The 12,668-nt window shown below is 41.7% G+C and overlaps 1 protein-coding gene across 1 annotated transcript in view; it reads left to right on the forward strand.

Annotated features, from left to right (window-relative positions):
* The window catches only part of lrba (LPS responsive beige-like anchor protein), a 672,999-nt gene that overhangs the window by 24,241 nt on the left and 636,090 nt on the right, over positions 1-12,668 (forward strand). Inside the window, exons 2-4 of the mRNA XM_033017677.1 lie at positions 1,839-2,070; positions 2,798-2,898; positions 3,921-4,016. Of these exons, the coding sequence (XP_032873568.1) occupies positions 1,839-2,070; positions 2,798-2,898; positions 3,921-4,016 (429 nt within the window). The remainder of the gene's footprint in view (positions 1-1,838; positions 2,071-2,797; positions 2,899-3,920; positions 4,017-12,668) is intronic.

Below are 12,668 nucleotides of genomic sequence, written 5' to 3' on the forward strand. Positions count from 1 at the left end.
CATAGATTGAAGCATTCTGAAACAAATATAAAATAATCTTACTTGGATGACCTGAAATTAAAGCATATAATTAGTTAATTACCCAATTGTAGCTAATTTCAGACTTCAATTACTAGATCTAAACATCTATCCATTTCTTAATAAATGATTAACATTTTTAAATAGCCTAAATGTCCAAATAATATTCACAAATAATTCACAATAAAACATGATTTTTAAATCTCATTTACATTAATTTATAGGCCAAATGGAAGGAATTCAGTGTTCAATTGCTGTAAATAAATGCCCATTTAAATCAGCTTTCCAGTGGGTCCCTGTGGAACGCGCTGGTTTAGAACGTTCACATTGCGGTAGATTTGTGCCTCAAATGCCCAGAAAAATACTGCGCGATATAATGGGCCCAAATTGAGCTACTCGCAATATTAAATTTTGTATAAAAGGATCTTTAGAAGCCCTTTTTAATGTAAAAATATACAACCTACCTTCTGCTATTTTCTTTATGAGACCCTGCGGTTGCTGACGGTCGCGGGTTTAAAGATTGATTTTTAAACTACTATAACTATTATTCAAGGCCTTTAAACCTAATAATAGCCTTTGCGACGGGGTCTATCAGCGATTTTTCGTTAATAATTAACTAGGCTGAACATTTTCGATTGGAACAGCTTAGAGAAAATCGCGTTTTAAACCCGCCCCCTCTAAACGGCGCCAAAATCGCGCACAACCTCAGCGGCAGATATTTAGCGACGCTTCAGGTAGGCTTTGCAACATACCTAAGTGTAGTATAAGAAAATGGTGCAGAGGCAAAAGATCCTTCAAGTTTGGTCCCACCCTTGCTCTTTCTTATAACATATCCACTGATTGCATAAAATGTGTCTGACACCTTTTGTCGTTTTTTGGAAACAATGCCATGGAGCTTTAAAGGCTAAAGTTATAGACAAGATAAAAAACAGGAAAAGAATGGATCACATCTTCCATTGTGCTATGATTTTGATGTTGCATCATGTTTTCTTTTCTCATTTAAAATAATTTTTAGTAAAATTCCGATACTCCAATATCTGAATGTTTGGAACTCTTGATGGTCCAGTATCTGACTGTCTTGGTACTCTGGCATGTGAGCAGGGGTTTTGTGTTCGTGGGCTATGTGGCCAGAGCTACATCGCCCACTAGGGTCCAGAACACCAGGGGTCAGGAACATGGGTAGGTTTGCGGCCGCAGCTGGTGTCAGAAATGTTTATATATTTCTGCTCTCTTCAAATTTGACAGATTCACAAGTAAATTCATTGTACGTGTTTAGTTTAGGTTAGTTTAGAAATGCAGCCTGGAAATGGTCTTTCGGCCCACCAAGTTCACGTTGACCGTTGATCACTCATACACTGGTAGGATCCCACTTTTGCATCCTACACTAGGTGCATTTTACTGAAGCCCGTTAACCGATAAACCTGCACGCGTTTGGGATGTGCGAGGAAATCAGAGCACCTGGAGAAAACCCATGCGATCACAGGGGGAATGTACATACACCACCCATGGTCAGGATTGAACCCGCGTCTCTGGTGCTATAAGGCAGCAGCTCTGCCACTGCCCCACTGTGCCACACTGTTCTGTACGATAATTTGTGTTTGCTTGTGAGGAAAAAAGTGAAACAAATGTATTTTCATAAATATTGCAGTAACATCAGATTTTCCAGGTAATCTGCAAAATCATAAGGTTGCTGGATTAATGGAGTTTTACTCTAATGATTTTTAAGAACAAGATTTACAGCTTAGAAATAGCATGTAATTTCTGACGTGGAAATTTGGACCACATTGTGAAATATTCTCCATATTTGTTTTATTATAAAGCTTGTTGGAGGACAATTTGATTTGGAGATGAATTTTGTGATCCAAGAAGTGGAAAGTGTTGGCTGCATGGTGGAGCTATTGGACAACTGTGATGTGACTTGCCAGGCAGAAGTTTGGAGCATCTTCATTGCAATTCTGAAAAAAAGCATTCGCAATCTACAAGCCTGCACAGATGCTGGATTGATTGAACATGTTTTGGAGAGAATTGATCGAACTGACAACATGATAGCAGGTAAGATTATTTGTTTTTGTGATGTCATGACTTGACATGACAAGTCAAAATGGCACCTGACTTGTTGAGGTAGGAAATGAAGATCTTATTAAAATTTCAAGTGACTGTTATTTTGCAGTATTGTTCTTTACTCTTTATAAACAGATTGCCTGTCAATTCAAATACTTTAATGCCATATTTGCATGGTTTTGCATGGAAGGTGATTAAATACCTTTTTTAAACGAAATGGTTGAATATTTTGCCATAGGCAGACATTTTTTGGTGGTATGAATTATCCGTTAAGAGTTAAATATAGGTGTACCTCTGAGCGCAACCCAGCATAGCGTTGCTTCTCTGTCGCACTCAATGTTAAAGACAAAACAGGATTTAGCAAAAAGCTCTTAAAGTATCGCCCTTTGAATAAATGAAGTAAATATATCACTTCTTGTAGTATATGAGTTACAAGTTACACAGCACATTGGAAGGAAGATGTATGTTTTAACTCATTTGCTTTGGCTTTTTTCTAATGATTTTGCCAATAGAAGTTTTGTTTTTTCTTTGGAAGAGCGACTGATCCTACTGGGAGTTGATAAATTCATCAAGTATTTTACATACATTTTCCTTTTGATATAATTTCCATTGTAAGTTTGAATGCAACTTATCCATTATCGGTTTTTCTCACTATACATATCCATATGACAATAAATTCAACCCAATGACTTGAAATAATTTATCCTTTCACTTACAGATCTGCTCGTTGATATGCTGGGAGTGCTGGCTAGCTACAATATTAGTGTCCGTGAGCTGAAATTGATGGTCAGCAAAGTGCAAGGAGAGAAAGGACAATGGGTAACATTTCTTGGTCTTTTGAGGTTTTTTTAAGAATGCTTGAATTCTGCAATTTTGCTAATATTAAAATAAATGGGTTGAAACTTAGTGCCGTTGCCAAGGCCACTCAGGAATATCAAGAATATTTGGTATCAATTAAAATTTGGAAAATTATTAATTGCACAAAATTAATCGTTAAAAATCTTAAATATTTTATAGTGCAAACCATGAAAATAAACACAATTGTAAAAGATTGTGGAATGCAACAAATTGAGCTTCTTTGTTCGATTTCATGTTTAGTGGCTGAACAGATGTAATTTTCCTGAATATCACATAGAAACATAGAAAATAGGTGCAGGAGTAGGCCATTTGGCCCTTCGAGCCTGCACCACCATTCAATATGATCACGGCTGATCATCCAACTCGGTATCCTGTACCTGCCTTCTCTCCATACCCCCTGATCCCTTTAGCCACAAGGGCCACATCTAACTCCCTCTTAAATATAGCCAATGAACTGGCCTCAACTACATTCTGTGGCAGAGAATTCCAGAGATTCACCACTCCCTGTGTAAACATTTTTTTTTTCATCTCAGTCCTAAAAGATTTCCCCTTTATCCTTAAACTGTGACCCCTTGTTCTGGACTTCCCCAACATCTGGACTTCCCCAACTTCCTGCATCTAGCCTGTCCAACACCTTAAGAATTTTGTAAGATTCTATAAGATCCCCCCTCAATCTTCTAAATTCACAACTCAGTAATATTCTGTGATCAAGTGAATAATTCATTGAATTGCATTTAAATGAAACCAGGTTCTACTGTACAGCAGTAGTAAATGATGTATATTTTGAGAGTAATGTTTCTTCTGTTAAATTTCTTCTGTTATGCAAACTTTTAATTTCTATATTGACCATAAATATAGCTATTATTGAAAGTGAATACTATGACCAACCTTTCAAAAATGTTGGAACTTAATGTAGGCAAAATTATGTTTTAATGTTTTCATTTTTATTTACAATAATTTGATTTTACCAATTTTCTTTGCAGCCTCCGCATGCAGTAAAATTGTTGACCATATTGAACCATGTGCCGCAGAAACCGGGTCCTGATGCATTCTTCAGCTTTCCTGGGAAGAGTGCTGCAGTAAGGATTATGAATGGTGGTGCTGGCTTGAAGGGCCAAATGGCCTACTCCTGTCTATTGTATTTGATTCAGAATTTGGATATGCAGTTTTATTTATTTTTTTTTTAGAGCAATTCTATTTTTATAAAGAATCTGCTTTCCTGTTGGTGACACCAAGCAACAAATTAAATGAAAATTACTGTTGCAAAGGTAAACTGCAGTGCCCTCCATAATGTTTGGGGCAAAGACCCATCATTTATTTATTTGCCTCTGTACTCCAGAATTTGAGATTTGTAATAGAAAGATCACATGTGGTCAAAGTGCACATTGTCAGATTTTAATAAAGACCATTTTCATACATTTTGGTTTCACCATGTAGAAATTACAGCAGTGTTTATACATATTCCCCCCATTTCAGGGCACCATAATGTTTGGGACACAGCAACGTCATGTAAATAAAAGTAGTCATGTTTAGTATTTTGCTGCATATCCTTTGCATGCAATGACTGCTTGAAGTCTGCGATTCATGGACATCACCAGTTGCTGGGTGTCTTCTCTGGTGATGCTCTGCCAGGCCTGTATTACAGCCACCTTTAGCTTATGCTTGTTTTGGGGGCTAGTCCCCTTCAGCTTTCTCTTCAGCATATAAAAGGCATGCTCAATTGAGTTCAGATCGGGTGATTGACTAGGCCACTCAAGAATTGCCAATTTTTTAGCTTTGAAAAACTCCTTTGTTGCTTTAGCAGTATGTTTGGGATCATTGTTTTGCAGTAGAATGAACTGCGGGCCAATGAGTTTTGAGTCATTTGTTTGAACTTGAGCAGATAGGATGTGCCCATACACTTCAGAATTCATTATGCTACTACCATCAGCAGTTGTATCATCAATGAAGATAAGTGAACCAGTGCCTTCAGCAGCTATACATGCCCAGGCCGTAACACCCCCACCACTGTGTTTCACAGATGAGGTGGTATGCTTTGGATCTTGGGCAGTTCCATCTCTCATTCATACTTTGCTCTTGCCATCACTCTGATAAAAGTTAATCTTCGTCTCATCTGTCCACAAGACCTTTTTCCATAACTGGTTGCTCTTTTAAGTACTTCTTGGCAAACTAACCTGGCCATCTCACTTTTGCGGCTAACCAGTGGTTTGCATCTTGCAGTTTAGCCTATGTATTTCTGTTCATGAAGTCTTCTGCGGACAGTGGTCATTGACAAATCCACACCTGATTCCTGAAGAGTGTTTCTGATCTGTCGGACAGGTGTTTGGGGATTGTTCTTTATTATAGAAAGAATTCATCCGTCATCACCTGTGGAGGTCTTCCTTGGTCTGCCAGTCCCTTTGCGATTAGTAACCTCACCAGTGCTCTCTTTCTTCTTAATAATGTTCCAAACAGTTGATTTTGGTAAGCCTAAGGTTTGGCTGATATCTCTAACAGTTTTATTCTGGAGGAAAGTCTAGGTGCTGAGAGCTCTCTAATACCTGCATTAAGGAGGCAATTAATCACACCCGAGCAATTACAAAGATCTGTGAAGCCATGTGTCCCAAACATTATGGTGCCCTGAAATGGGGGGACTATGTATAAACACTGCTGTAAATTCTACATGGTGAAACCAAAATGTATAAAAATGGCCTTTATTAAAATCTGACAACCACAAATCTTAACCACATGTGATTTTTTCTATTACAAATCTCAAATTTTGGAGTACAGAGGCAAATAAATAAATGATGGGTCTTTGTCCCAAACATTATGGAGGGCACTGTATAATTCATTTAAACAGGACTAAAGTTCTCTCTTTAAGGCTGACTTAATTTTATTCTCAGAATTGCATCAAACTAACTTTAAAAGTGTGCTAGTGCAGCAACCTATCCCAAATAGTCCTGGTGATTAAAAAATATGTATATATTTTACTGAAACTAAAAATAAATGATGGAATTATCTTTTGTGCTTCTTCACAAGATATTTTATGGCATAGCTGAAATTAATACAATCATTGTTCAGTTTTGTTGTATTGATTATTTTTATAGTCCTCATATTCTTACTGTGTTTACACGAATTGGTATAAAATATAGCTAAAAATTACTATTTTTGCTAAGGATATCAAATTTGAAAAGATTGGAAATTGAAAAGCAACTAATAATGTGAACTAGATTAACTTCTAAACTAAGTTTAGACGCAATGAGCCCACTGTTATTATAGGTAAGATGAATAAAATACCTCTGAATGGTCCTCTCATCAGCCAGAGTGACCTCCCACCTACCTCATTGGAGACATTTGAACTAACCTTAATTGGAATTTATCAGACTTCACTCTGTTGTATCTTTGCACTAAACATTGTACCCTTTATCCTTTTTCCTTTATCTGTCCACTGTGGACGTCTTGATTGTATTCATGTATACTCTTCTTTTACTGGATAACATGCAAACAAAAACTCTTCGCTGTATCTCGGTGCATGTGACAAAACTAAACTAAACTAGTCTTCTACTAAACAATTTTGGATAATGATTTAGCTAATACCAATGTAAAAAGGAAAGTGTTGTAGATACTAAACAGCTCGGTTAGAAACTAAGAAGAGAGAAAATAGAAATGAGGTGCGCAACAAAAAAGGAAAGGAACAAAATAAAAAGCAATGCCTGTTTTCAAGCTTTGGCATTTTTGCAATGAACCTCAACATAAGTGCCAATAACAGTATTTATCTTTCAATTGTATATTACAGTTAATGATTCTGCTATTCACATGTCAACCTGTTGATGCATTATTTTTGTTTTAGTTGTCCCATTATCAACCCCTTTATTGTCCTGCACTTTCATATCTTTTGTAATTTAACTTCTGGGTCTCATCTGATTGTAAAACTATATATTTTTCTCTGCTTTCCCTATCTCAATGTGTATTATCTCTAGCCATGTGTAGGAAAGAACTGCAGATGCTGGTTTAAATCGAAGGTAGACACAAAATGCTGGAGTAACTTAGCGGGCTAGGCAGCTTCTCTGGAGAGAAGGAATGGGTGCCGTTTAGGGTTGAGAGCCTTCTTCGGACTGATGTCAGTGGAGTGGGCGGGACAGAGATAGAATGTAGTTGGAGACAGTAAGACTGGTGGGAGAACTGGGAAGGGGGAGGGGATGGAGAGAGAGGGAAAGCAAGAGGTATTTGAAGTTAAAGAAGTCAATGTTCATAGCGCTGGGGTGCAAGCTACCCAAGCCATCTGCAGTTCCTTCTTGAACAGCCTATTTCCTTCGCTCCATAGATGCTGCTGCACCCGCTGAGTTTCTCCAGCATTTTTGTGTACCAAGCAAAATATGAGATGTTGTTCCTACAATTTGCACTGGGCCTCACTCTTACAATGGAGAAGGCCCAGGACAGAAAGGTCAGATTGGGAATGGGAGGGGGGGTTAAAGTGCTGGGCAACTGGGAGAATAGGTAGGTTAAGGCGGACTGAGCAGTGCCTGCAAGTGGTCTGACTCACACATAGAGGTTAGATCTCAGTCTTTAATGCATACTAACGGAGGGAACACACCGTGCTTTTATCCCAGTGGTCCGCATCTAAACAGAGAGAGAGAGAGAGAGAGAGAGAGAGAGAGAAAAGAGGCAGGCTTATAGGGCCGGCCCAGGGTAGGGATGAAGATCTGGACTGGACTACATAAGGAATGTATATATTAAATATTATATATTAAAGGCGTACTAATCTACATCCTTCCTCTTAAGGAATTAGCTCCTAATAAAATAAATATAATCGCATGCAAAATGTAGGTGCAACTGATTGCATAAAGTACATATAGTATGTGTAAGTAAGCTGGTGGGAAGTTCAAATGTAGCCCAGGTACTTTATGGTGGGCTTACAGATGCGACCTGCACGTGTACGGTACAGTCCTGCATTTTCCCCCGTCACCGGGGATGCGATCGGTGGTAGAATTGGTGCAGGAGATTGAAACTGCATTCCCGGCGATGAAACTGAAGACCGTGGCAGGGGTGGAGGTGGTGTTGCCATGGGTGAAACGACCGGATCGGGAGCAGGTGGTGGTGGTGGTGGTATGGTCAGGCTGATGCTGTTGGATGGGGATGGAAGTACACCTGTGCGGTCAGGATAATACGGAGGTGGTGCTGGTTCGTTCACAGGCAGGATGTGCTGTCTATTACGTCTGTAGGTGCCGCCATCAGCATTGACCAAATATGAACGTGGTTCGGAAGCAGTTCCAGAAATTACACCAAGGCGGTCGTGACCCATGTCGGTTTGTAGACGGACTACTTGTCCCTTGGCTAGTGGTGGAAGTGGTCTCCTCATCTTGTCAGACCATCCTTTTTGAACGTCACGCTTTTGTTGTAGTCTGGTCTGTATTTCGGAAGGTGAAAACACATGCGATAGTAGTGTCTGTTTCGCCACTGGCAATGTGGCTCGGGTTTGCCTTGACATCAGTCGCTGGGCGGGTGAACCCAATATCGGGTCGCGGGAGATGTTGCGCAGGTTGAACAGGTCTAGGTATACGTCTGATCCTGCTCTGTGGGATCGTTCCATCACTTGTTTGGCACTCCTGACGGCACGTTGAGCCAGTCCGTTTGACTGTGGGTATTCGGGGCTGCTGGTGATATGACGAAAACCCCAGCGTGTCGCAAAGTCTTTGAGATACTGGCTGGCAAATTGACTGCCATCGTCAGACAGTAGCTGATGCGGAGACCCGTGAACCGAGAAATGGCGTGCCAGTTTCTGGACTACCCCTGCAGTGGTGGGGGCACAAGACATTAGTTGTTTAAGAGTGTTGAACGCCCGCTGCTGCTGTTCATGCCAGGACCAAACCGTGTCTTTGTGGGTTAGCTGGTGCTATGGGGCCGATAGTTCACTGAAATTTGGGATGAATTTCCCCAAGTAGTTTATCATGCCAAGGAATCTCTGCAGACTGAGCACGTCTGTGGGTGCTGGTAACTGGTTGATTGCAATAGTCTTTGATGGATCAGGTTTGAGGCTGTTACTGATGAACACCTACATCAGGATGCTGTTCATTGATTTCAGCTCTGCCTTTAACACTGTCATCCCCGCCAGCTTGATCACCAAACTCAGCGGACTTGGCATCTCCACCTCCCTCTGCAACTGGACACTGGATTTCCTCACCAACAGACCTCAGTCTGTTAGGGTCAACAACCTCACCTCCTCCACTATAACACTGAACGTGCCACAGGGCTGTGTGCTCAGCCCTCTCCTCTACTCCCTCTTCACCCTTGACTGCATCCCTAAGAATGGATCCAACGCCATCATTAAATTTGCCGACGACACCACGGTGGTAGGACTGATCAATGACAACGACGAGTCAGCCTACAGGGATGAGGTCCAGCACCTGACAACCTGGTGTGCCAACAATAACCTCGTCCTCAACTCCAAGAAGACGAAGGAAATTATTGTCGACTTCAGGAAGATCAGAGGGGGCAGACATACCCCCATCCATATAAACGGGACTGAGGTGGAGCGCGTCTCCAACTACAAATTCCTCGGGGTACACATCTCGGAGGATCTGTCCTGGTCCCTCAACACCTCCAAGCTGATCAAAAAGGCGCAGCAGCGCTTTTACTTCCTGAGGAGGCTCAAGAAAGCTCACCTGTCCCCCCCCGATCCTGACCAACTTTTACCGCTGTACCATCGACAGCATCCTGACCACCTGCTTCACGGTATGGTACAGCAGTTGCACTGTAGCGGACAGGAAGGCACTACAACGGGTGGTGAAAACCGCGCAGTACATCATCGGTGCCCCGCTCCCTGCCATGGATGCCCTCCACCGAAAACGGTGTCTGAGACGGGCCGGGAAGATCATTAAAGACCCCTCCCACCCCAACCATGGACTGTTTGCCCTCCTCCCATCAGGGACGCGGTACAGGAGCCTCAGGTCTCGTACTAGTAGGATGAGGAACAGCTTCTGGGTAAGAGTGTTGTAAAAACAAGCCTGAAGGCTTTGTGTCTCAATGCAAGGAGCATTCGTAATAAGGTGGATGAGTTGAATGTGCAGATAGCTATTAATGACTATGATATAGTTGGGATCACGGAGACATGGCTCCAGGGTGACCAAGGCTGGGAGCTGAACATCCAGGGATATTCAATATTCAGGAGGGATAGAGAGAAAGGAAAAGGAGGTGGGGTAGCGTTGCTGATTAGAGAGGAGATTAACGCAATGGAAAGGAAGGACATTAGTTTGCAGGATGTGGAATCGGTATGGGTAGAGCTGCGAAACACTAAGGGGCAGAAAACGCTGGTGGGTGTTGTGTACAGGCCACCTAACAGTAGTAGTGAAGTTGGAGATGGTATCAAACAGGAAATTAGAAATGCGTGCGACAAAGGCAAAACCGTTATAAAGGGTGACTTCAATCTACATATAGATTGGGTGAATCAAATTGGCAGGGGTGCTGAGGAAGAGGATTTTTTGGAATGTATGCGGGATAGTTATCTAAATCAACATGTAGAGGAACCAACGAGAGAGCAGGCTATTTTAGACTGGGTATTGAGTAATGAGGAAGGGTTAGTTAGCAGTCTTGTTGTACGTGCCCCCTTGGGCAAGAGTGACCATAATATGGTTGAGTTCTTCATTAGGATGGAGAGTGACATTGTTAATTCAGAAACAATGGTTCTGAACTTAAAGAAAGGTAACTTTGAGGGTATGAGACGTGAATTGGCCAAGATTGACTGACAATTAATTCTAAGAGGGTTGACGGTGGATATGCAATGGAAGACATTTAAAGACTGCATGGATGAACTACAAAAATTGTTCATCCCAGTTTGGCAAAAGAATAAATCAGGGAAGGTAGTGCATCCGTGGATAACAAGGGAAATCAGGGATAGTATCAAAGCGAAGGATGATGCATACAAATTAGCCAGAAAAAGCAGCATACCGGAGGACTGGGAGAAATTCAGAGACCAGCAGAGGAGGACAAAGGGCTTAATTAGGAAAGGAAAAATAGTTTATGAAAGAAAACTGGCAGGGAACATAAAAACTGACTGCAAAAGTGTTTATAGATATGTGAAAAGAAAGAGATTAGTTAAAACAAATGTAGGTCCCTTGCAGTCAGAAACGGGTGAGTTGATCATGGGGAACAAGGATATGGCGGACCAATTGAATAACTACTTTGGTTCCGTCTTCACTAAGGAAGACATAAATAATCTGCCGGAAATAGCAGGGGACCGTGGGTCAAAGGAGTTGGAGGAATTGAGTGAAATCCAGGTTAGCCGGGAAGTGGTGTTGGGTAAATTAAATGGATTAAAGGCCGATAAATCCCCAGGGCCAGATAGGCTGCATCCCAGAGTACTTAAGGAAGTAGCTCCAGAAATAGTGGATGCATTAGTAATAATCTTTCAAAACTCTTTAGATTCTGGAGTAGTTCCTGAGGATTGGCGGGTAGCAAACGTAACCCCACTTTTTAAGAAGGGAGGGAGAGAGAAAACGGGGAATTACAGACCAGTTAGTCTAACATCGGTAGTGGGGAAACTGCTAGAGTCAGTTATTAAAGATGGGATAGCAGCACATTTGGAAAGTGGTGAAATCATTGGACAAAGTCAGCATGGATTTACAAAAGGTAAATCATGTCTGACGAATCTTATAGAATTTTTCGAGTATGTAACTAGTAGCGTGGATAGGGGAGAAGCAGTGGATGTGGTGTATCTGGACTTCCAGAAGGCTTTCGACAAGGTCCCACATAAGAGATTAGTTTACAAACTTAAAGCACACGGCATTGGGGGTTCAGTATTGATGTGGATAGAGAACTGGCTGGCAAACAGGAAGCAAAGAGTAGGAGTAAACGGGTCCTTTTCATAATGGCAGGCAGTGACTAGTGGGGTACCGCAAGGCTCAGTGCTGGGACCCCAGCTATTTACAATATATATTAATGATCTGGATGAGGGAATTGAAGGCAATATCTCCAAGTTTGCGGATGACACTAAGCTGGGGGGCAGTGTTAGCTGTGAGGAGGATGCTAGGAGACTGCAAGATGACTTGGATAGGCTGGGTGAGTGGGCAAATGTTTGGCAGATGCAGTATAATGTGGATAAATGTGAGGTTATCCATTTTGGTGGCAAAAACAGGAAAGCAGACTATTATCTAAATGGTGGCCGACTAGGAAAAGGGGAGATGCAGCGAGACCTGGGTGTCATGGTACACCAGTCATTGAAAGTGGGCATGCAGGTGCAGCAGGCAGTGAAGAAAGCGAATGGTATGTTAGCTTTCATAGCAAAAGGATTTGAGTATAGGAGCAGGGAGGTTCTACTGCAGTTGTACAGGGTCTTGGTGAGACCACACCTGGAGTATTGCGTACAGTTTTGGTCTCCAAATCTGAGGAAGGACATTATTGCCATAGAGGGAGTGCAGAGAAGGTTCACCAGACTGATTCCTGGGATGTCAGGACTGTCTTATGAAGAAAGACTGGATAGACTTGGTTTATACTCTCTAGAATTTAGGAGATTGAGAGGGGATCTTATAGAAACTTACAAAATTCTTAAGGGGTTGGACAGGCTAGATGCAGGAAGATTGCTCCCGATGTTGGGGAAGTCCAGGACAAGGGGTCACAGCTTAAGGATAAGGGGGAAATCCTTTAAAACCGAGATGAGAAGAACTTTTTTCACACAGAGAGTGGTGAATCTCTGGAACTCCCTGCCACAGAGGGTAGTCGAGGCCAGTTCATTGGCTATATTTAAGAGGGAGTTAGAT

This window comes from Amblyraja radiata, chromosome 1, assembly GCF_010909765.2.
Source record: "Amblyraja radiata isolate CabotCenter1 chromosome 1, sAmbRad1.1.pri, whole genome shotgun sequence".
Classification (NCBI taxonomy): Eukaryota; Metazoa; Chordata; class Chondrichthyes; order Rajiformes; family Rajidae; genus Amblyraja; species Amblyraja radiata.